At 39.2% G+C, this 26,742-nt stretch overlaps 1 protein-coding gene across 2 annotated transcripts in view; it reads left to right on the forward strand.

The window, feature by feature from the left end:
* Positions 1 to 26,742, forward strand: part of Nalcn (sodium leak channel, non-selective) — a 278,563-nt gene that overhangs the window by 161,437 nt on the left and 90,384 nt on the right. For both annotated transcript variants that reach the window (XM_026399552.2, XM_077792082.1), the window contains 2 exons: positions 2,850 to 2,987; positions 15,970 to 16,044. In XM_026399552.2, the coding sequence (XP_026255337.1) occupies positions 2,850 to 2,987; positions 15,970 to 16,044 (213 nt within the window). The remainder of the gene's footprint in view (positions 1 to 2,849; positions 2,988 to 15,969; positions 16,045 to 26,742) is intronic.

Raw genomic sequence — 26,742 nt, forward strand, 5'->3', positions numbered from 1 at the left:
ATTTTGAAAATGAACATAAAGCATGAGCTTAACAAGAAATGAGCAGAAACTACATTTAAAAAAAAAAATCTGTTCAACATTATAGATGAACACTTGATAAATGAAAATAAATGTCTTTTTCCTAAATTGGAAATAAGTTGAGAACATTCTCAATTTTTATTGAATTGTCTAATATGACCTCAATAAATAAAACACAAGGGTTTGAGGGGTGATATCATATAACAATAAATAAGAAAATTCTGACAATGAAGGATTGTGAAGAAGGGCTAGTGACTCTAACAGTTATTAAAATGTACATTTCCTAGGATACTTGGAAGTGAAATAAATTTCTGGGAAGTGTAGAAATAGAGCCAAAGGCACATGAGTGTTTAATGTATAATAAAAGGGATATTGGTCGGGCACAGTGGTGTAAGCCTGTCATCCTAGCAGCTCAGGAGGCTGAGACAGGAGGATCATGAGTTCAAAGCAGAGTGCCTCAGCAACAGCAAGGCACTCCGCCACTCAGTGAGACCATGTCTCTAAATAAAATGCAAAATAGGGATGGGGATGGGGCTCAATAGCTGAGAGTGCCCCTGAGTTCAATTCCTAGTATACTCCCCCCACAATTTTTTTTAATAAAATAAAAGGGATATTACAAATTAGTAAGAAAACATGGATTTATTTAATTAAACTGTGATTAATCAACTGATGGCCTGTTGTAAAGAAACAATGAAGACCCTCTATCTCATTACCTACATCAAGATAAATTTAAGCCTTAAACTTGTTTAAAGGGTAGTTTCAGATTTGACATATTCAACATAAAAAAATAAGGATATAGTAAAACTGCTAATAAACCATCGACAAACTTTCATCTAATCTTGCAGTGAAACAAATCTTTTTTAAGAAAGATGAAAATACTTTAAATAAATTAGACCACACAGAAACACAGCATGTGCCCAAGACAACTGAAAGGTGGAATTGAATTTTTGGTTTCTAGGTACCAGGAATAAATCTATAGATTCTTTCCTTCATAGAGCTATGGCTAGTAAATTTCATTTTATGCTGGTAGGAGTTTTGATATTTTTCCAGTTGCTGTTGATACTAGAATATATACACACTTTCACACTGCTGACATCTTTTTTGAAGAAAATAATATGGCGATCTTCATATGAGTCATCTTTGGAATTTGTGTTTCTTGGCTTTGGGTATAACAAATATTCAATAGAAAAAATACAGAGGAAAAAATAATTATTCTCAATGATAAGGTCTGGCATACTTATGAAGTTAAATGATGTGCTGAAAAATTCTCCGAAGCACTTTTAGAATGTGTTAAAGCTAATTTTTGCAGAAAGTGGGCTTCTCCTAAGTATCACAGTAAGGAGAGTATTACAGTTCTGGGTAGATCTGGGATCAAGTATCAACAACAACATGTTTCACAGTTTTGTGAACAAAAACACTTTGGAGAATAATGAGATTAAGGAAAAATTGACTCAAAGAGAAGTTAAATGCTTCATACAGGGACAAAGGGTAAGTGGGAAATTGATTATCTCCAAATTCAAGATTTGTTTAATAATGAATTACTCTTTTATTCAAATGAGTTCACTGTGTCCTGAGCATTGGAAGTCCCACTCTGGAAATCTCAATTAGCTCTAGTAAAAGAAACCACGCTGAGACATCTAGGCCTGGAAATGGTAGATTCAAAACTCCACTTAACACATGATGTAATATTTGGAAAAACACTTGCTTAGGAATCATAATGCCTGAATGCTACTTCTGTCAGTGCCACAGATAAATACAGTGACTTTTGTGCTAATCGTTTATCATCTTTGAGCCTTACTTTTCTTATCTTTTGAAAGAAAGGATTGGATTAGACTATTTTTAAGGTTCCCTTTGGCTCTGAGATTCTATCAGCATAATGGGGCTTTTATCTTGGCCTCAGTCCATCTTGGCATTAGCCTGGACTTTGCTTTCCTTCTTAGAATCCAAATACCTGATCATTTAACTCATGTCTTCCTTGCACTGAAGACTGTAAAGACATTTTTAGAGTCACTAGACCATAACTGTTGACTTTTTCCAGATATGATTGTTTCATTAAGAAGCATTTATTGATTGCTAATCCATATAGGATATCTGAGTTAAAATGCATGTATAATCTTATATTTAATTAGAAAAACATGTCAGAATAGAAGTAGCCAAAGATCTTTGCAGATCTTTGCAGAGTATGAGCCTTTTTGTTTGACTGGCTTTTGTTGAGATGCCCTGGTTTGGGGTCTTGGCTTCTTTTGTGATATTAACTGTGCCTTGAAATTTTTTGTTAAATAATGAAAAATGTATCTCTGCTAAGTTGCTTAGAATGACAAAATCATTTAGGAATATTTCTTTTTTTTTTAAAGAGTAACACATTTTTAATTTGATAGCTGCAATAATTTCATAGACAGGTACTATCTTATTCTTTTATATACTTTAGACAATCAAATGCAATTCACTATAAAAATCAGTTTCTCTTAGAAGCAGCAGCAAAAATGAACACTCTGCTGGGAATGTTAAACATCTTGCTGAAAGGGGGGAAATGAAAGGCGAATAAGCAAAGATCCTTGGATTTTTTTCTAATTTGTTCAACAGTATTCACCACCAACAAGGCTAATTTGAAATCATTGTGGTTAGTTTTCCACATGGAATAGTTTGATATGATGCCTTTATGATCTGTGTTCCCAGCCCTTTCCCATCTGTGGCATCAAGAGAATTCTCCTCATCAGTCAAATAAGATCACTGAAGCTGAGATCAATGTCCTCCCTGAGCACCAGAGTCTGGTTTTCAGTTGCATTCAGGCCTAAAGCTGGTGTGTGATCCTCTTTTCTCTTCCTCTGTAGGCATTTATGTCCATGTTCCAGATCCTCACCCAGGAAGGATGGGTGGACGTCATGGACCAAACTCTAAATGCTGTGGGACACATGTGGGCACCCGTGGTGGCCATCTATTTCATTCTCTACCATCTCTTTGCTACTCTGGTGAGTTTAGTGTTTCTTTTCAATTATGACTTTAAATTTATAATGGAATGAGCATCAACAGATATTTGGCCCATAGTCCATTTCAAAATGAGAGCCAAGGGATAAATGCAGAGGAGTCCATCTAGACAAGATCCCTTCCATTCTAAATTTCTATAAATCAAAGAGCTAGATTTTACATTTGTTAAGTTAGAAATTATCTCTGTCTGGTTAGAGTGTTGGCATGAGGGAATATGAGACAAAACAAAATGGAAATCTCATATGCACACACCAATTTAACTACCCCAGACCTTCAGACCAAGGTACAGCAGGATCAAACTAAAACCACATTATTATTTTTTATCATGTAGACACTCTTGTCAGTTTTACTGCATCCTCTTCACACTGTAATTAAGCTGCAGACAGAAGCTAGAGACCTCAGGGCGCAGTCAGCTAATTAGAGATCAGCACAGTTGTATTTGAGCTAAGTGTGACTGAATGAAACATGGTAAGAAACTAAAACACAGAGCTACAAATATTGTAACAGCACAAGGAAATCGAATACCAAAATTCAGGAAAAATTGACTTCTGCTGAATACGCAGATTTTTCTCTTCAATGTATTTCTATTAAAAACAAAGAAAGCAAGTTGTGAAATGCTGCTTATGATATACTAAGGAATACAATTCTCAGGTCTTTCTAATAACAAATGCCTGTACCCATATGATACTTTTGCTCATATTTAAGAAGCAGACCTATACTCCAGTATTCTGTTAGAACTTCCAAGTCAGGGACACAAATGGTATCCTTTATCAGGATCAAATGAAGGAAAAGCAACTACTACTCTTTCTTGAGTGGCAAAATGTTTCATAATATGATTCCTGGCCTTTGATAAAAGCAAGTTATGCATTATTCCCAACTATTAGATGATAAAACTGAGGCTCAGAGATGTTTACCAATTTTTCTGGTGTCACACAGAGAGTACATGGTAGAGCCAGAATGTTTGTTGGTCTCTAAACCTGTAGTTTTACACCTCCTTGCTGCGTCCCTAGATAACAGAGTATAAAGTTGCCACTGGAAATTTGGTGCTTAAAGTCCAACCTCTGCCAAAAACTCACTCTAGTAAAACAAACTGCATGTCACCTTTAAAGTCCCCTTCATTCTAAATATCTATGAATTAAATAAGCACTTGAGGAACTAGATGTGATGATGTCACATTATTTATGTAGGTATAGACAAATGTTTTCAAAACCAACACATGTCCTTTAGGAAGTTTATTTGGATATGTTGTTATGTGGTGTACAGTTATGAGTTCAAGTAGTAGGATTACAGAGAAATAATTCTGGCATTTTTCACATGGAATTGACTTTAAAAATATTCAGGAAAGCAAAGAACACTGGGCAGTGGGAATGAAGGATTGACTTGCAGACTTAGACCTGGCCACCCTGGTATTCGCACAAAACCTGCCCCTGGGGTCTTTGCATCTTCCTTTCCAGGACCTTTAAATATGTGTCATTTATTCAGCCATCCATCCATTCATTCATCCATTCATGATTTCAACTAATTTCTGTTAGGCACCCATCATGTGTTGGATTAGAATAGCTTGAAGACTACAGGCCAGGGTTAAGTGCAGGATTTGATTGAGGTTGTCTGTGTGTGAAAGAAACCCTTCTCCTTATTTTCTTGTAATCAATCTAATTGTTTTCTATTAAAATAGCATAAATATTTGCTGTCTGCATTGTGAATCATTCACATTCAGATATGGATTTGGTGCTAAGTCAGAATCACACAATGAGAAAGCTGGGGAGGGAAACTACAGCTTAGCAAGTTACGTACTGAAGAGAGATTTTTTTTCCACATGAAATTCTGTAAGGATTACTCATGTAATGATATGAAGTATTAAAACTGGTAAAAAGCCTTTTGGGGCAGTCTAAATCTCCTTTATGGGTCAAAAGTGATCGTTGATTGTGGAACACGTGAGCAAATCCATAGACATGGCTTCACCTGAGGCTTTAGGCAGCAATAAGCACAGCTTGGAAGTCACATGTGATTTCATCCTGTGTTCTCCTGAGTTCAATATGTCTGCTCAAAACATCTATAATGATTTCTATGGTGATTTTCAAAAATAGATCTAAGTTAAAAACTAAAAATTGAAATCATTTCTTTTATGCACAATTTTTTAAAAATCTATCAACAATTGAGAATTGCGTGACACAGTCAATGAGCACAGTTTGGTAAATATAATTAGTACAAGAGTACAGATTTGGAGTCCAGAAATCTAGATTCAGGTTTTAGCCCTATTGGTCACTAGAAATGTGACTTGGGAGGAATTGGACACTCTCCCTGACCTCTGTGTGGGCTATATCTTGAAGTAAGAACAGTAGACACAGTAGTGTCCAAGGCTGTCATTTACATGTAAGCTAACCTCATGTTTCTGAGGAAGTCATATCCCTGATAGGAGAGTCATAGTGACCACCAAAACTAAGTTCCTTTTGGTTTAAATACAATGGCTTGGGCATTACAGGTATACCTTGAAAGATGTTAAAATTGTATAATGAGAGATCAGATGTTCTTGATTTATTCAAGTATTGTTCATCAGTTTAACCTATCATTTATGTCCCTTCCTGGACCAGTTCCCTGGCTCCCTTCTTTCCTTCCTTCCTTACACTTTTTCTCCTAGGCATCAATTCAGATAAATCTAATGTGATGAGTCCATCGTCCAGTTTTTCAATTGTATTTCACTAAATTGAGCGTACTGTCAACTGTAGGGAAACCTGTTTTGCATAACACTAAGGAAAACAGCAGCTCAGCTGTACCCAGTGAAGACAAGGCTCCTTTCTAGTTCAGCATTGTTGACTGTAAACATAAAGGTGTGTGTGCAAATCAGTGAAAAGCAGAGGTTTCCTATACATACATGCATCTGTTGAGACATGTAGTGATTTAAATAAAACGTTATCATCTAAATACATTTCATACCACACATCTTGAAGACTTGTGTTAATATATTGTAGTTTGAGAAACACTGATGGCTTCTCTGAGGCTCTACTCCACACCGAGGACAAGCTAGGCCATGTTTTCCTCCTTACAAATCATCAGTAGCAGTGACTTTCAGAATAGATGGCATAAAAATTACATTTATTCTGAAGTTTCTTTTTAAACTGCATATTGCTTTCGAGATCTTTGTATCTAAATATGCATGAAGCCCTTTCAGTCATTAGTAGATACAATCACCTACTTGTCTAGTGATTAAATACACCAGACTTCTTTATCAGTTCCTTCCCTGATGGATATTTTAGCTGTTTTCCAAAGTCTCACTCTTCATTGCTGAAATCCATGTGGTTTAATGCTGTGTCCACTCACGTGAGAGTCTCCAGGATCTGTGCCAGGGAGTAGAATGAATACTTGGATCCTGGATCTTGCCCAAAGTTCTCTATACCCAGGAATCTGCAAGTCCAGAGACCAAATCTGGCCCCCCACCTGTATTTCTACAGCCTGTGAGCTACAAATGCTTTCTACATTTTTAAAATGATTTTTAAAAGTAAGTACTCACATAATATCCTCGATACTGCCTAAAGCATGTTCTGTGTGGACCATTAAAGACAAACTTGCGGACCCCGGTTCACAGAAGAACTGCACTAATTTACCCTTCCAAGCATAGTGGTTGAGAATGCCTATATTTTTACATTTTTTCTGATACTTGATACTGTTTGCTTTTAAGACATTGACCCTCAGATGAATGAACAGTGGAGCACTGGCGTTAATATCCTTAATCTCTGTAACTAAGGGAGCACTTCTTCACATGCTGAAGGGCCATCTTATTTGTGACTCACCAAGGCATTTGCTATACATAAAAACGACAAAGCCTCGTTTGTCATTTTTTAATTCACTAGCTAGAGTGATATATATATATATATATATATATATATATATATATATATATATATATAATACATGCACACATATATTACATATGTATATATACACACATACATACATATGTGATATAAGTTAATGAAATACACTGATAAATAAAATAAAATTGATTTTTCCTAACCAGATTTATGTGAGAATTTTAATGCTTTAGGATATTTATTTGATTTTTCTGATTATAATTCTAAAGCAAAGAAGGTCAACTATTTAGATTTTTAATTGACAAATGATTTTTTAATGAGAGAAAATTGATTGAATGAAGGAAAATGCAGTCACAATTAAATCCCAGAGTACCACTTTTATACTATCTTAGAAGTCTAAATTCTTAAAAAAAAAAAACACTTTCCCATTCCATTGAGATTTTGCTTGAAACACAATCAGCAGTTGTTTTTCTTGCCCTGTGTACCTGCTGTAGACTGACAGTTGCTGGAATGGCCTCTATCAGGTTAGTTACAATTGATTCAGTACAAATTTACTGAATCTCTACTACAATGTATGGGGCTACCCACCCTCATCAAAGTGGGAAAGAGCTTAATCCACATCTCCTTAGAGCCTGAAGTCAGTCAGGATTTGGTACAAGTAAACATAAACCAACTAACGAAAATGAAGGCCTGTCATGTACAGCTAGTGGTGCAGATGATAAAAGAAACATGTTATTTGCTGTATGATCAATGCCCAGATAATAGACATTCACTTGCCAGTTGTTCCATATCCACCAGATGTGAGAGATCTAAAATGTGGGCAGTAAAACATCTGGAGGGGGTTTATAGACCAACATATACGTATGTGTGCAAGGGACAGGCTTGTGTTATATACATATCACATGTCCTTAGAAACTGAAGTGTTATAAGTTAAAATGTTTTTTCCATGAACCTTCCTGTAGTCTTGAACTCACCTTGAAGTGAGCATTTTTGTTCAATTTATGTTTCTTTTTGTAAAATATTAGAAGCTTGTTAACCAAAATGGGTACAATATCCACGCTCCTGTTTGTCTTTTGTCATGCTGAGCAGCTGTGCCACCCAGGCTGGCGCGTTCCTGATGTAGTCTTCTCAGGACAGACACGTGCCAGGCAGCAGGGGGATAAAATGTTTGGCTGCATCTTGTTCTGCAATAAAAACCAGCAGGCCATTTTGTCGCTCCTGGGGCTCCAATTTGTCAGCTCACAATGAAAATCAAACTTAAGCGTATAGCAAATGCATATTCATAATCACTATCTATTGTTCCTTTAAAACCTCTCTCTCTTCTGTCAGGTATATGTTCTGTTTCTGTTCTGATTGCGGTTTGCCCTGTGCTGGTTGAATTCATTCTCCCCCCACTTTAGTCAGTGATTTGGGGATAAGGACTATGGAAGATTTAACCAGTTGAAAGACCCTGTTTTCCTGTCAGTGTTTTGTCTCCGTGGAAAGCCCTGTGATGTGAATGCTGAAGGGAGGGAGAATGTAATTAGGCATTCATTGTGGATGTTCTCTTTGTTACCTTTGAAGTGCTGAAATTAACACAGCAATCTCTTGATTCTGCCTTGGTTGCGGCAGCTTGCTGAGAATAGTCATATTTTGCTGACAGAAATGTACATTCCGAAGTGTAAATTAAATAACTTGATTTCTTAGAATTCATTTAATAGTGCATCTGTGTTGAACACATCCCATTTTACACCGCTCTGATTACATTTGACTTTTTGTTGACCCATATAAAAAGTGAAATTGTTTCATACTTCAGGCTACAAGACAGCTTTGGATAGTGTGATTATAAATGGTAAAAAGAGGAAAAAAAACCACAAGGTTGTAGGCATTGATCAGATCCCTGTTGTGCTTCATTGTATACTTGAAAATAGTAAAAAAAAAAAAATAGAAATTACCTATAAATTTTACAGTAGAGAAAGGAAGAAGATTAAAGGTGACACTTCAGCTAAAGGGCCACCTCAAAGCAATATAAAAGGAAAAGAAAATTAAAAAGTAAACTTTAGGAGAATAAATGAAAATGGAAAGATATATATAAGTGAGGTCATGACTATATGCAGAGTTAAAGAGAAAGTGAAATAGTACATATTGTTACAGCCATGGAAGTCCTACTGGAGGAAAACCATTCTAAATGATAAGGCTGCCCTCTGGCAAAAAGATACCATAAGTTTCAGTAGCCTGAATCCTGCAAACCCCAAAGTGTGTCTTAGTGTCCAGAGAGTTGGACAGAGCCATTGAGGAAATAATTATACTTGTAAACACAATTATTTTAGTCATTTGCTGAATTTTACTGAAATTTATTGTTGATAAATGGAAGAAAAACAAGTTTAACTATATGCAGTTAAATGTGTAAAACTTAAACAGCAAGTGCTTCTCAAACCCTTAGCAGAGGTGAATCTGAGCTTTCTTAGGACGGTGTAAGAAGTGGAAGAAGGCCTGAGAGAAAGAGAGTCAGATGATGGCCAACCACTGTGAGAGGAGCCTTTGGAACCTGGAAATTTGCTTTGGAAATCCATTAAGCAGGAAGTTCACAATTCCACTAGCATGTCATTATATCATTCATAAATATCCTAAGGGATTTCCTGGGCTTTGGGAGGCTGATAAGTGTCATTTTCCACGCCAAAGGCATTGTCAATGCTGAAAATACCCTAGGAATGAGCATTATAATCTCAATTATAATTGAACAATTAGATACCCAAAGTATTTATTTTGTTATTCTCCACTTTTCTCATTGAAATTACTGCTTCATAATGTATCGATATTGATCATAAAATATGGATACATTAAATCAGTTGAATATTCCACAACAGATCAGAGAACATATACTATGTTGAATATTAATATAATCAAGTAGACAATACATGAAATAAATAAATGGAATTATGTGTTTATTTATGTACAAACCAAACACCTTTCTGTTGAAAGTACATGTGTATTTTAACCAAGTTCAAGAGGAAGCAAGGTCTTTTTTCAACTGAAATCGCCCAATTTATAAAACAAATAGTGATGTAGTATGCTGGGTTATGTTCTAAATGGAAATATTATATAAATCTAAATATTAAAAATAAGTGACGTTTCCTGCATAACTTAGAACTGGTAGTATATGAAAGTGTTTCATGTACATGATGAAGTCTTGTGATTTGATGTGGCAAGTCCCTGTAAAATTCTTCAGCACAGCGCTGAGAGCTTCACATAGCCTGTAAGCCACACACAATGGGATGGAAACCCTTTGGGCACAGCACGTGTGGGTAGACACTGACTGAAGTAAGATGTAGACATCGATGTCATGGGTCCAGATTATTAATGAGCCCTACCTCAGCCTTCCATAAAATCAGAACTAACAAAAACACTCAGAGATCTGAGGAATGATTCCTGCTTTCAGAATGAGGATTTGTCACTCATTTGCATGACTTGGGTGCCATGTGTTGGTGAGTGGCTGGCACCCAGGCCAGCCTGCTCCCCCAGACCAATTCCTCCCTAGGTGTGTAAGAAAATAATGCATCGAGACAAGGTAAATTAAGGATGATGGAAACTGGGCTGGCAGCCTCCTCTCAGTTCTATTTCTTGATCACAGTGGTTATTGTCACCTTCTTAGAGTTTCAGAAAAGAACTACGAAGTAATTCTCACCTTCTGGCAATCAGCTGCCAATTCCCCATGCTCTCCTGGATCTTCCATTTCTCTTCCAGAGAGACTAGCTCCATCTTTGTTCATCTTTCACTCTGGGTGTCAAACTGTCCTATAAAGGGACAAGGAGACAAAGATAAGCCAAAAATCCACGTCCAAACAGGTTCAGGAGAAAACTCATTTCTGTTTTAAACTAGTTTTCTCATTTTGCTTTAATATATCATGTTAATGGAACAACAAAGTTTAAACATTCAAAGATCTCTATGGAATGAAATCAAGGTTAACACCAGCTTGGTGCAAACTTTAAGCTTTCTCTTATATTAGCCTTAAATTTGTTACCAATGACCTCCCCACAACTGACTCTTCTCCATCCTGTGAGTTTGGTGCTCCTATTGCAAAGTCCTATAGGCTTTCCCTAGGAAAGCCAAATCTTTTCCTGCATGAGTCTTGCCTTCTCCCATCTACCACAAAAATCACATATGCCATGACAAGGAGACCCAGCAGTGACCATCCCAAGTCTGCCTCTGCTCTGCGGTGACCTGAGGGTGGCTTTTTTCTCTTTGCTCAGAGAAGAATTAATTTTTAGAACAGAAAAGAAGTATTCTGCATCTAATCACTTTTTGTCAAACTGTATTTCACACTGTTTAGTTACAATTTCAAAGAGCCAGGTTGAAAGGGCATTAACAGAAAAAAAAAAAACAGAATTTGTCAAAGGAAACACTTAACAGAGGAGAAACTGAATGCATCATATTCGACTATCATAACCACCCTCTCGTGTTTCCCGACCTCTGTCTGTGGTGCTCAGGGAACTGCTGCCCTGACCCGCCTCTCAGCTTGCCCAACATCCTCCCTGGGAGCTGGAGTGAGCCAGCCACATGCTCTCCAGCTCCCTGCTTTTATCACAGTCTTCTCCTGGGTACATCGATTCCTTTATAGTGCAACCTTGGTGTCTATCCGTGTTTCACATTCTTAAATAAGATGTCCCATGCACCCCCAGGGCACTCAGAAATCTAAATGCTCAGAGCATACAGAACTTAGTTTGTGATAACTTGAATAGGCTTCCTTTCCCTCCCCGCCTCTGCTCAAGTTTTCCTTCAGATGTCAGCATTTTGAGAGGAAATAGGAATGTTTTCCCGAATGGGGTATAAAGGGGGTATGATCAAGGGTGGTGCCCTATACCCAGGAGCAATAGCAGTATAGACTTCCAGCTAGGCGGGTTCCAACGGCCAAGACCTGAGCCCACTTCTTGTCTGGACTTTCAGGGGAAACAGGACCAGGAACAACCTGGCAGAGTTGGGTAGCTACATGAGGAGTCTGGATAGAGAGAGGTTCAGAAAGCTCTCTGAAAAGCAAGTCTCCCTTAGTTCCATGTTTAACGGCAAAACCTCCAAACTTTTCTGAGCATGGAGGGCTGGTATAGCTTATGTTGAAACAAAAGCCCAAGGCAAAGACCACAGAGAGCAGAGTGAGTTGAATGGGGAACTCAAAAGACCTGTCTGTGCCATAACCTCTGGAACCTGTGAGTGTGGTCTTACTGGAAAACAGGCTTTTGCAGTTGTAATTAAATTAAGGATCTTGGGATGAGATCATCCCAGATTATCTGGATGGGTTCTGAAGCCAATGAAAAAATGTTCTTGTGCTAGTATTTGTTTGCTGTGAACAAAAGACCTGTCAAAAACCCCATAGAGGAGGAAGTATTTATTTGGGCTCATGATTTCAGAGGTTCAATCCATGTTCAGCTGACTCCATTGCTCTGGGCCTCGGGTGAGGGAGACCATCATGGTGGAAAGGCATGTTGGAAAATTCCACCCATGGCCGCTGGGAAGCAGAGATGGAGAGGGAAAGGGGCCAGGAACAGATATCAGCCATGTACCTGCCCCCAGTGACATACTTTCTCCAACCACACCCCACCTGCCTAGAGTTACCACCTAGTAGTCCATCAAATTATTAATCAATTAAATGAATTAGTCAGCTGGCAAGGTTATAGCTGCCATGATCATTTCCTCTCTGAACATTGATACATTGGAGATGATGTTACCAACATAAGATCTTTTCAGGGGATACTTCATTTCCACATGAAAACAGTTCTTGGAAGAGATCCAAGACAAGACACAGGAAGGAAGAAAAGAAGGCTTTGTGAAGATGGATTCAGAGACTGGTTAACTAGTGACAAGCCAGGGAATGCCTGGGGCCACCAGCAGCTGAGAGTGGCAAGAAAGGATTCTCCCCTGGAGTCTCTGGAGGGAGTGTAGATCCTGTGCACACCTTGATTTGGGACTTCCACCCTCCGGAACTACGATAGAATAAATGTCTTATTTTAAGCCACCAAGTGTATACATTTAATTTCAGTAGCTCTGAGAAACTCACATGAAATATTGCTGGGGATATTGCTGAGCTTTCCAGAACTGAGGTGGTGGCCACTCTGGCAGATGGAAGCCTAGAGCCCTGGAAACAAGCATCCTCATCCTCATCCCGTGGGTGGGGACTCAGCTCAGAGTGGACCAGATGCCCTAAGATGTGAACATCCTTGTTTGGATCACCCCTGAAGAAAAGGAACAGGAACATTGTTTGAACTGTTATTGAGATCTAGAAAACTAAGTTGAATTCATATAGCAATATTATACCTTCAGTCATCATAAGAAATGGAGGAATAAACTAAATTAAACATGTATAGCATAATCAAGAAAATCATTTTCACCTACAAAAATTGATGTCTCTTTTATGAAGATTATCCTATCCATCAGGTTTTTGAAAGAGGATTTAATGAAAAATGATAGCTACAGTTGGTTGAGCTATTATTATCACATCCATAATATTTTATAAATGAGGGCATCGGAACTCTTCATTGGCTAGTTATTGTCATGCAGCTGGTAACTGTTTGTTAACCAAGGTCTCTGACCCCAGCCTCAGTGCCCTCCTCACTAGGCTGCTGAGTGTGTCCCCTCAATTTAATTATGAACTCCACAGCCGAGAGTGCAGTGTCGCTTTGTGTTCCTGACCGGAAAGGGCCCAACACAGGCACGGAATCCATCAGAGTACGTTTGTTGTTAATCGGATGACATAACCTCACTGTCCTTTAGTAGCCCAGCATCTGTCCAGTGTTGGGGAAATAATTAAAAGCAAAATCTCCTGCCAACCCAGAAAACCTCTCCATAAGAGTAGAAAAGGAAGAAAATTTCATATTGAATAAGCATCAAGCCAGATGGCAATGGGCATAACCAGCCACCTGCTGGAGGTGACAAGGTTGGAAGAAATGCCACCCTTTTGTACCGCCAAATTACATGCGTGTTCTTGAGGTAAAAATAGCTAGTCCTCAAGTAAGAAAACTCGACAGTACCATGTGTTAAATATAATTCATCCTAATTTACCTGGTGACTGCAGTGGCCATCTGTGGGAGTTGACTGCCTACACCAAGGGAAAATCAGTGACAAGTAGGTAGTGTTACAGCTTGGCCACCAGGTGCCTGGGTTCCACTCCAACCCTCCCATGAGAAAGGGACTTGGGGCACTATCCCTCCTGATTTTATTCATCTGTCAAAGAGAGAGCCCCAGTCCTTAAGAAAACCATTCCTGGATTACAATCCAGTGAGTGGCTCATTTAGATTTTAGGAAGATTCACATACATCTCAAAGGGAAAAAATGCACAATTAAAACTTTTCTAAAGGAAAAGAAACAGTCTTCCTTTTTTCCCCTATTTAGCATTTTCGTTTTTCTTTTTGAAGTGTGTTTGCACTTTTCCTGGAGAGAGAGAGAGAGATCCAGTTAAATTAGGACACAGAGCAATCCAGGCCCTGCTCAAGGGTCAGAGGGTGGCAGAAGCAGGTGATATAAAATAGCCTCTATGTGGGGAGACTGCAAGTGGGCACCTCAGAAATGGGGGTGAGGATGCAGGGAAAAGTGGGTTCCACCTCTGACATGATTTTTATCACTGAGATTGTGGGAAAGAGGCAAAACTTGGAGTGAAGTGTGAATATCCAGTTTAGAATAAAGCCTGCTTCAGAATAAGCCAGTGGTGTGGCAGACCTGGTGACAGAAGAAGCCACCGATGACCATTCTGGTTCTTCTTCACATTTTGGAAGGATCCCAAAGGACATGGCTATTAAGAAGAAGAATGCTGGCACTTTTCCCCAGCCAAGCATAGTCTGCCACAATTTATGATGCTTAGGGCCTTTTCCCCTGGTTGTACACTCCACTAAACTCAGAGAAGAGCTCATCATTCACTTCTGCCTAATCATCTCTGATACTCTGAAGTCAAGATATTGCCTCAACTTTCTTGCCTACATGCTCAACTGTCTACTACTAATAAATGAGAGTCATTTGTTAGGAGAGGGAAATTTCATGAAATACAAAAAAAGGGGGGAAATTTTATTCACTACACAAAAGTACGTGCTATTTGCATTTCTAGAGTAACTGCCTTCCAGTATTGTGTCTGTTATTCCTTTTTATACATAGTTGAATTTCCGCCATATATACTCTTAATTTAACATTGTAATGTGTTTTCCAACATTGTAAAAATTTAGAAGTTCCATTAGTTATCTTTTGCTTTGAAACAAATCCCCTGTATCTTAGAAGCTTCTTAGCAAATAAACCTTTATTCCCTCAGTTTCTGCCACCTGGGACAGGCTTAGCTTGGTGTCTGGAGTTCCAGGTCTCATGAGGTCATAGTTGGATGGGGCTGCAGTCACCTTGAAGGCTTTCCTGGGGCTGGAGCATCTACTTCCAAGATGGGTCACCTTCCAGTCTATTGGAGAGGTCTCAGTTCCTTGCTGGATATTGCTAGGAGCCTCAGTTTATCACCCCGTGGTCTCTTCATAGGGCTGCTGGAGGGTCCTCACAACATGGCACCTGGCTTCCACCAGAACGGTGATCCAAGAGAGAGCCCGGTGAAGACACAGTGGCTTTCGTGCTTCACCTCACACATTGCATGCTATCTTCTCCACACCCTCCTGGTTGTGCAGTGTAGGAGGGGACCACACAAGGGCGACAAGAGCAGAGGCTGGGAAGGGCTGCGGGTGCCCATCTTGGAGATGAGCTGCTGCAGTGGGATTATCTACACGAGGTGAATTTTATAGATCCTTGGGACTCTCCTAGCGATGGATACAAGGCTGGGTGTTATTTCCAGCACTTCATTATTACAAACAACTCTCCTATATACACCTTTGCCGATCAAGCTTTCCACCGTACTTAAAATTACTTTCTCTGCATAGAGTCCCAGAGGTGTGACTATTGAATGAGAAAAGATTTCTAATTCTTTTAAAATTGTCTTCATTAAAAAGTTCAATGTTTTATATTGTTTATTTCAGCTAACATATGCATTTCCTTTTATGTCTTTGTGACAAATGCCTTAAAATACCTATGCAATGATTCTCAACTGCATGCTTATTTTTCACTGAATGAATTCTATATATGATGTATTTTAGGTAGATATTCTATATTATATAATATTTTGTTACTTTTGGCAAGTGGGTTTTTTCATTGTTATTTAACCATTTTATAGATCCTCCTGAGTTTGTTTGTTGCTGTTATTTTGGACAACTTAGAACTTGATGAAGATCTAAAGAAGCTTAAACAAGTAAGTAATGGAGGGGGACTTTAAAATCTGCATTTGAAAAATAAAGGCAAAATGTGTACTTGCAGTGATATTAAAAGTTTGAGCTTCAAAGCAAAAAATATTAGAATTTAATAAGTGAAGACAGTCTGAGTTGGAAAAATGTCCTTTTTAAGTTTAACTTTAATAACAACATGGGAGATTTCTATGGCTTTATAAATATCTTAGGAATAATTTTAGATTATTACTTTTGAGTTAAAAAAAATAAGATAGGTCTAGTTTAATAAGTTGGATTTGAAGACCATTCTCCCTCTGTCATTGAATGAAGGTTGTCTGGAAATCAAATGCCACAGGGCCAGGTTGCCAGTTCTCCTAACTCTATGTAATACTTTTGATCATCATTCCATCATAAAATATGAAACATCAATTTATCTGACCTCTAGGCACTGAAAGAGAATTTGCTCTACAAGCCCATAGGGATTGGAAGAAATTGAAAAGAATAAATGATCAGATATGTGCTCACTTGTGTATGAAAACAGACTGTGTGTCATGGCAGTGAGAGTTGTACCCTATAAATGGATATGGGAATGTGTGGGAGTTATGTTACAATGGCAGAAAGATGGTAGGGTGGCCAGCTATCACCACAGTTTCTGTTGCATGGAGCATAGGGGTCTTAGTGGTTAGCTGGTGAGAGAGTGGGCTCTCAGAAGACTTTCTTGGGTCACCAACACGCAAGAATAGTTGAGATGTTAACAGCAAAAACACAGCTCTAAAACAATCCTGTTGGAATTATATGAAGGCCCTGTACATTCAGAATTTTCAGAAGTTGTCTATTTTTAACACAGCAGGGGAAAAAAAGTAAGCTTTTTTGGAAATGTATCTAATGGTCACTTTAGGCATTTTATTGTATTACTCTTACCTCCAAACCCACTGCTTTTAACCAAGGGTATCAATAAGGAATAAGAATTTGATAGGAAGATTCCCACCATGAGCATACTGAACAAGGTCCTAAGTTCTTCCCTGTCCTGGAGCTATGCAGAAGACACTCATAGATGACTTCTCCAGATCTTTTCTCTTTGTGGCGGCAGTGATGGGTTCTTCAAATATGATTGGGAAGCTCTTGCATGCCATTGACACAAAAGTTTTATGTGGATTCTAGTTGTGGAAAAATATGCAATGTGTCAGTACAAAATTGAAATTCATCAACCATATAATTTTACATGACCAATAAAAATCTGCAGCTGTAGAAATACTTCAGACCATGCTTTTCAAATCTGGTATTAGATATGGATTTTCCTATCTGCCATGTTTATTATGCAGAAAATTTGAATGTCCCTGATATAATACATTAAAATGTGTATTCTATACATAAAATGAAAATATTCTGTTTTTTCTAACTGCTGTAACTGCCAGATTGAATGTGATACTAAATAACCATTGGCTGAGTAAAATGCTACATGATTCCAGCCCACATTAAAATAGGATTTCTGCTAGAAAGCCGTAAAATAAAATTTTATGTAGCAGTTTTTTTTTAATTTATGAAATCAAATCTCAGAGTATTTTGCACTGTTGTTTTTTTCGGTATTTTAAGTTATTTTTGTACCCATATATGCATAGCCTCTTTAAATTTTTTACTTTTTGTTTTTGGCATTTATATATCCAACCGTTACTTTAGGCATTTCATTTTATTTTTATCTGACACCATGGGAAAAATTAACAAAAACTCAGGACCATAATTGGCATCTGAATTTCTTCCTCAACTATGAAGTTAAATAAACGTGTGGCTCTTCAATTTTACTATATATATCATTAGTTATAGAAATGGCTTTTATTTAGACATTTGCTCTGTATTAGTGAAGTCTGTGCTTCTGAAAATTCTGTATGTCAGAACTGGTTATCCAATTGTGCTAGCCCACATTTTGGAGTGTTTTCTTTGAATAAGGAAAAATATTTGGGCACTGAAAACTCTAACCATAAAGCAGCAATTCCATTTCACGAGTACTTTTCACATTGCTCTTTATTCCTGACTGGATTGAGACTACAAATCTATTAAATTCTTCTACTGATCTCATACCCAAAAATCACTGAATTTCATACTTGGAGCTATTATTATTTTAAATATGATTTTAAATATGTCTTCCATTTTGCATAAGAAATTTTTGTATTTTCATTGGTGTTGACAATTGCGCCATTTTTATGTCTCTGGTTTGCCTTATTCTCAGTGATCTTGGCCTTTGAGGTAGAATAATTTCATGAATACACACACACACACACACACACACACACGGTGGCCTCTCCGGGTCCACACACAAGCATGTGTACCTGCAGTTTCACACTGTGTTCACAATCATGCAGATACCTGATATTTACAGTCTTTTAGAAGCTTCTTAAAAATCTCTAATCAAAATGTTGTGTGAAATGTTTGTTTATTAAATTTTCCATGTACACAGGTTCAACCCCCAAGATCTAAATGTATAGACTCTATTTTTACTATCCCAGATAGAGAAAGGAATTGAAGGATTGTGAGGGGGAAAAAAAAATTTATTTTCCTGATGTTTCAAGTTCCAGAAAATACTACATATTCCAAATTCACTATTTGCTAATTCAAATTCCAATTTTTAAAATCCTTTTTTCTATTTTTACCAATCTATAGGTTCATATAGCTACAGTAATATTTGCTGTATCCTTTCTCAGTGCCAGGTGCACTTATTATCCATTTACTGTTCAAAACAACCAGTCAATACAGGTATTATTATTTTATCCGTATTACAGATGAGGAAGATAAGTCACAGATAAGTCACAGAGAAAGATAAGTCACAGAGAAATTAAATAACGTGTCCATGGTCACACAGCTAACAAATGACAGAGCTAGGATTTGAACCTAGGCAATTTGGACCAAAAGCCTAGGTTCATCATCTGTAAACTATGCTGAAGCAAGCTAAAGCCATATTATGAGTGATAGGTGCAGTGGAAGCACTTGCTAATAAAACTATTAATTTTTTAAATAAATAATGATGCTCTAGATGACAGTGTCACCATTATATTCACCAAGCAGCTATTGAGGTAAGGCCCAGTTCTCTGAAGAATGGTGGTGAATTAAACAGTGAAGTCATTAAAACTCTCCAAAATAGTTCTTTGTTTCCTTTAAAAAAATCCGATGCTCTAGTAAGAGGCACTGGGGGTGGAGTGCTGATGAGAACCGTTCATGGTCAGGGCACCTTGTCCCTTATGACTTTGGAGCAGTGGCCCTTCTTGGACAGGTACATGATATGCCTGCAGCAAATCAGCAGTGGTGAGACCTCCAGAGATCTTTATGAATGTGTGGGGTTTTTTAATCCATTGTGGTAAAACACAGAAGTTGATTCATAGATATTTTTCAAGAGGAATGGGGACCTATGACAGTGACCTCTAAAATAGAGAGGCTGAAGAGGAAGACCCTCAAGGGCTGGAGAGATGGGGAGAAAGCAGCTTCCATGCTTGGGAGAGGCCATAGCACCCAGAAGCTGGACAAGATGGCAGAGAGTAAACATAGAGGAAACGAGAATGCCGAAGAGAAGAAGTGAAGTTGGAAACCCTCAAGAGAGGACGCTCAGGGAGGTGTGTGAATGGACCCAGTGGTTAGGGCAGGCGTGTGGCCACGCAGAGGCAGGAATGCCACAGGACGCGGTGCCTTCCCACTGGAGGCCCCTGTGCTCTGCATGATCAACAGCAGGGACTGTCTCCTCCCTATGTGGACACGTGACGCCCTGTGTTTTCCCACTATTTTCCTCTGTAGTCTCCTTCCACTTTAGACAGCAGGGTCCAGCCAGGGATGCTGGCCTCTCTGGGTCCACATGAGAAGGTGTGGGGCTAGTGGGCCATTTTAACACTTGAAAAAGTGTAAAGGTGTTCTGCTCTTACCCAGTAGGAGACCACATGCTAACGACATGCCACGTCAGTACGTCCAGCTGGAAATCCACAAGTCCTAGGCAGCAGCACTGATTCCTTAATGCCAAAGCTCTGAAGTCTCCTCATAGAGGCTTTCTTTAAAAAAACAAAACAAAGAGGCGGGAATGAACTTCGTATTGCTTACTCAGAGCATCTGGTGGAAAAGGTTCTATTGTTTTGTTTTTGATTTTTGAAGCTGGGTTTCAGAGGGGAAGTAAAAGAGATCTTGGGACAAAGTTAGAGAGGTTCTCATGTAAAGTGCCCATTTCTATCATCTCTCTCCAAGGTATCACAGTGTCATCGTGGTTACACTCAGATAAATAGTGCTATTAAAAGTCACCCTAAATCAAAACTACTCTAAAATTTTATTGCACTTGAGCCCGAGTGACAATCATCAAGAATACAAGCAACAATAAATGTTGGGGAGGATGTGGGGAGAAAGGCACACTCATACTTGCTGGTAGGACTGCAAATTGGTGCAACCACTATGGAAAGCAGTATGGAGATTCCTCAGAAAACTTGGAATGGAACCTCCATTTAACTCAGCTATCCCACTCCTCAATTTATACCTAAAGGACTTAAAATCAGCGTTCTACAGTGATGCAGCCACATTAATGTTTAGTGCAGCTCAACTCACGATAGCTGAACCATGGAACCAAACTAGGTGTCTTTCAACAGATGAATGGATAAAGACAATGTGGTACATATACACAATGGAATATTTACTCCCCCTCAAAGAACAAAATTATGGCATTTGCTGGTAAGTGGATGGAGGTGGAGAATATCATGCTAAGCAAAAGTAAGCCAATCCAAAAAAACAAAGGCTGAATATTTTCTTTGATATGTGGATTGCTCATTCATAATAAGAGGGGTACCTAGGAAAGAATAGAGTTACTTTGGATTAGGAAGAGGGGAGTGAAGGGAGGGGAGGGTGTATGAGGGTAGGAAGAATAGAATGAATCAGACATTATTACCCTAGGTGTATATATATATCTGCATAATTGGTATGGTTCTACATCATGTATAACCAGAAGAATGAGAAGTTATACTGCATTTATGTATGATGTATCAAAGTGCATTCTACTGTCATATATAACTAATTGGAACAAATAAAAAACAATGATATACCCTTATAAAACAGTGCAATAAAAAAGTAACCCCCATCAGGCATCCATGCAAAATTTCTCTGTTGCTTCCTCTGTGTGTAGGATTTAAGATACAAGAGCTCCCTAGCACAATAGCACTCTTTTGTAGCTGCTATAATTTATGTGACCCCATATCTAATTAAGTAGAGACTATTTTTCTCTTTACAGCATCCCATGAACCCAAATCAGAACCTGAAAATAAATAAATAAATGCACAGCACACTCACATAGTTTTCTACATGAGATCAAAAAATTAACTAGAAATGAGATTATCTGTGAATGTGTGATCTTGGTGAGTGCTGAGAACACATATCAATTGGTATAGAAGCAAAAAAACAAGAACAAAAACTTGTCCCCAAACTGTTCTTGGAACAGTTATGAAATGATAACCTTGAAGCTCAATGGTAAGGACTAACACTAGGAAATGAATAAATGTGGGTGGAGTTCTGCAAATTTAGAAAATGAAGAGAATTCTTTCAGCTCTAGTGCTTTTTGCAAGTGCAGTGTGAGAAAGATTGAAAGGGTTTTCTTTAAAGCAGTATAAAATTCATTAAACTATAAGGAAAAACCCACAGAGAAGCCTCAGGGAAAGAATCATTGAAAACAGAAGTATAGATATTCTGTTTAGATTAAATTGAAAGCTGTGAAATTAAAAATTGCTTCCCCTGCTCTTGTCCAGTCTCATTTGAATCCTGGTTCAAGTGCAGTGACGTCCTATCTTGATGAAGTCCACTGCAGGGTGGTGGGTACATTTTCACAGAAGCTTCTAACTCTCATTAACTGGGACGTTTTTTTTAGAAACAAAAATCTTATATTCTTTTTTAATTATTATTATTCCTTTCTTTTTACTCCTTTTCTTTTCCCCGTGGTACTGTGGTACAGGGCCTCGTGCATACTAGGCCAGTGCTCCACCACTGAGCTACATCCCTAGCCTTTTTTTATTTCTTTTTTTTTAATATGAGCTCCAGGTTAATATTTTTTTCACCTTGAGTGAGGGTTGATGTTATGTGTCAGGTTGACTGGGGTAGGGGATGTCTACATAGCTGGTGTAACAGTATTTGGGGGTGCATGTGTAAGGTTACTTCTGGAAGACATCAGAGTGTGAATTCAGGTGTGAGTTTAGCAGTTCCTTCTCACCAGGAAGGCACTGGATGCTCCAAGGGTCCAAAGAGAAACCAAAGGTGGGGAAGGTGAGCCCCTCTCCCCCAGTTCCCCAAGCTGGGTCACTCGGCCTTATCACACCTAGGAGGGAACCTGCACCATCAGCTCTCTGGCTCTCAGGCCGTCAAGCTCTAACACTGGCTTTCTTGGGTCTCCGGATTGAGGTGGAAACTCATGGGACTGCTCAGCCTCCATGATCCCATGGGCCGTCACCTTATAACCAATCCATATCCACCGGAGTTCTGACTGATGTCTTCTTACACCCTGACGCTTCCATTTTCATGTTTTGCCTCCTGCATTGAGAGCTCATTCCAGATTCAGGGCCACAGCAAGGAGACAGGGATGGTGCTGGAAATGCCTCCCAATACCCTGGCTGCCATCTCATAATCTGAGTGGAGCCATCTGTCTCCTCAGTGTTTTGACACCCTCCCAGGATGAACTCAGCCTAATGTGGTGTAAAACTGAATGACATAACTGTTCTAATAATACAGGTAACTGCTGTGTGTAATGCTGCCAATTGAAAACTTCCTTGTGCAGGGCACTTCAGATTTAATCCTGAATATTCAAAACATGGAGACTGACATTCAGGGAAGTAAATTCATGCCCAAGTTCACGTAATTTCCAAGTGCCTGAGTTGGGATACCATGGACTATCTAAACCAGAATCCTTACCAAAAGACACTGTGCTCTGACAAGCAATTCTTCTGTCCATGATGAGAAGCATGTCTAGAAGGTGGGCTGAATGAGATGCTTATCCAACTTATAGACCTGCATATTCTAGGAATCCAATTCATCATCAGAATAGAGCTTAATGAGTCAGAAATCAGAATTGGATGAGAGATGCGGAGGAGGGTGGCATGATTCAAATCCTAATGGTGTGGTCTAAGAACACCTGAGATATTCCTTATTGTCATCCCAGAGACTAAGTCTCCCTTCTGTAAGCCTGGGCTCTGGATATTCTTGACTATTTGCTACAGGTGTCATGTTGTGACAAGAGACATGTGATGACCAAGAAACTGTCTCTTTCCTCAAGTAACTTGTGAGATGGAGAGAGAAGGTAACAAACAGACACTTTCAGTGTAGTAGTGATCCCTATGAGGTGGACTATGATGTCATCTAGAGCAGGTGAAGAGACTTGGGTGGTGCAGAGTTGGGTTGCAGAAAATGAGGAGTGAATGACAGCTAAGAAAGTGAGGGTCACTTTTTGCTCTCAGATCTATATACTCTGCATTTTCTGACAGATCACTTAGTTCCTGACTGATTCTTAAATATCTTTTAGATACTATTAACACCATTTACTACAGTGCTACCCAATCTTTTTGCATTGTTGTATGAATAGATAATGGCATCTGTACAACACCCGGAGTCAACAGGGAGGAACCACCCCCTGGAGGCATCAGATATCTAGGAGGTAAAGGACTGACCAGGAGGTAAAGGGCCCGTACCCTGAAGAACCTATAATCCTTAGTAGCTGAGGGTTGGAACTCTGCATTTTACTAAAAGCCTTCCAAGCTACTGAACTCCACTTAAAGCTACTCTCAATCTTTCAGTTGGAGGTGACTCTTCATTTACATTTGACTGCCCATAAATTTCCATAATGTAGATCTCAAAAGATCATCTTATATTGCATTTGATATGCTATTTCTGAAATAGCTCCATCAAAAAAAAAAGTTCGACATTTTTAAATAATAAATTCTTATGTCACACTAAGACATGAACAGTAATAAGATCAGTTTAAAGAAACAAAGTGGCTGAGAACTGTTTGGATCAAGGTTTAAGCCAGGAAGTCACGGCAAGGCTCAGAAAATGAGAATATCAATTATCAACATCAAGACAACACAATATCAATGTAGAAGTCAATCCACAAAGTGGAAACTGCCAACTGGGTTTCTCAGAGTCAAACAGGTAAAAGTCAGGGATGTAGAAAGTCAGATCAGAACAGGAGAGGTACCTGTAAGACTTGATGCCCTCCTGGTATGACCTGAATTGTGTCCCTCAGGAAAATATAATGAAGCTCCAACGTTCAGCACCTATAAATGTGACTTCATTGGAAATAAGGTCTTTACAGATGTAATGCAGTTAGAATCAGGCCATGAGAATGGGCCCAATCCAGTATGGCTGGCACCCTTATAAGAAGAGGAGAAGGAACACAGACAGACTTACAGGGAGAGCAGTTTGTGATGGGGACAGAGTTTGGAGCCATATGTCTACATGGAACCCCGTGGGTTGATGAGGTCCCCAGAAGCTCTCCCTTGGAACACCTGTGGGATCTCACCCTGCTAGCATCTTGACCTTAAGACATCTAGTCCCCAAAATAGTGAGACAATAGACTTCTGCCATTCTATCCACCAGGTTCTGGTACTTTGTAGCAGCAGCCTCAGGAAACTAGCACACTCTGGAGCCTCCTTCTCTGGCCTCCACAGCAGCGACTCTCTTCTGAAGCTGAGAAGTGGCACAGCTGAGACCATGGACAACTGGAGTAAAGGAGGCTCTCAGAATTCCAGGCAACCAGGAGAAGCTTTCTCAGCACTTGGAGGAACTTCTTTCTGCCGTGAATCAAACTAATCCCCAAATTTTATGAATTTGAAAGTTTCTTGGAGGAAGGGTTTCTATAAACCCTTCCAAAATTTCATTATTTTAGGTTATTTAAATCTCCTCCATTGAACAAGCATTAAAACTGCACACCTGAGACTCTCTCTTCAGCTTCACATGGGTGACTTGTTGGTTGTTTCATTATTTAATTGAGCTGGTTCAAAATGATTTTAATGTAATTTTTCACAGTGCTCTGCAAAATAAACCTTCAGATTTTAAAGAGTGGAGTTTGGAGGGAAAACATGCCCAATCATGGGGAGAAGATCCTACTCACTTCACCTCGATGTGAGCCACTCCTTAGCACTGAGGATGCTCCTCTGCTTACTTCCTTTAATCAAGAGAACATAACTTTTGAAAACAATGAGCTTACTGCACTGAACCACTTAAAATAGCAAGGCTGACAGTGAAGAGTCCCCCGAAAGCACCTTTCTGATTCCAACTCCTGCCACAGACAATGGGAGACCAGATTGTTCTGGCTCTAAGAAAAAGAGTGTGACCACTGATTTTCAGACTCATGCAGTGTCTGACAGCTGTTGAATCAAAGAATACTTTCATAGCTGTTAGAACTCGTTGGGAGGAGTTGGAATAAGACTTACCTGTTTAGACCTCGACACCAGACATGAGTGCTGGAGATGTCACCACCCACAGTCCTTGTGGACTTAACTTTCACACAGCCTCTCCAGTTCCTCTTCTGAAATACTTTCAATTCTTCCCAAAGCATTTTAACCATCTGCTTGTTCATTTATTCATCAAATATTTGAGTCCTTGCTAAGTACAAGACACCGGACCAGGCACAGGGGAAGTAATAGTACATAAAATGCTCTCAAGTCTAATTTGAATCAGGGTGAGTATCCCTTATCTAAAATGCTTGGGATGAGAAGTGTTCTGGATTTTGGAACATTTATAGTCTTTAGTGGTTGAACAGGACTGATTTGCTCAACCAGTATCTGGTGTGTCTTATTTGATTGGATAAGTTAGGTTCCCCGTTCTTCTGTATTGTCTTATATGATTGTTTTCTACCATTTTAAGGATTTAAATTGAGACACCATCACCACCACCACCACTAGGTTCTTATCAGGTCCTTTCCAGATCTCATTCTCATCTGGAGAAGTCTGGTCTCATCTGGTCTCACTGGGCTGCATCTAGCTACACTCACTGTGCCCAGATCTGTTATTTATGGCCAGTGTCTATTGTGTCGCTGGTGTTCGTGCTGTATGGGTTTTTGATATATGTCTTTCTAACCTTTCCCCTGTTCCCTACTGGGAACCTGCTGACAGCTGCCCGCCCACGCACTCAGCCCCCAGCATAGGCAACTTGAAGGTATCACCACTAGGGGGCGACATCCAAGCCACACAAAAGCTGGACCAAGGATGTCCCTGACTTGTGCGGTGGGGTCTGGCACCAGGGCTACTGCCCCTGAGCCCAGTGTAAGACGTGGCCTCTCAGGGTAAGAAGATTTTTTGTGAACTCAGGTGATTTTACCATAATGAAATCCTGGGCACATTAATAAATGATGTCACACCACATCATTTCTTATTTGTGTGTGGATAAATTGAAAGCATAAGTCAGGAAAGCCATGCATCCATTCCAATCCACTTAGATCATTGGCTCTTAAAATTCATCATGTCCTGTGATTTTTTGCTGTAAAGTTATAGGAAAGTGATCATATCACGTGGCCTCAATGTAGCTTTGAATGGGTCATTTCATCTTACTTTGGATTTGTGGCTGAAAGCTTAGAGCTAAGCCCTTCACCTTCTCAGGTGAGCCAACAGCAGCTGGGTCCAGATTCTGTCTTCCAGAGGTGACTGTCAGGACCTGTCCTCTACTCCCCATCATCTGCCTGCTGCCCCCTCCCTTGTGGATACAGTGGATACAGGAGTGAAGGTGTGCGTGGGCAT

This window comes from Urocitellus parryii, chromosome 2, assembly GCF_045843805.1.
Source record: "Urocitellus parryii isolate mUroPar1 chromosome 2, mUroPar1.hap1, whole genome shotgun sequence".
NCBI classification, from domain to species: domain Eukaryota; kingdom Metazoa; phylum Chordata; class Mammalia; order Rodentia; family Sciuridae; genus Urocitellus; species Urocitellus parryii.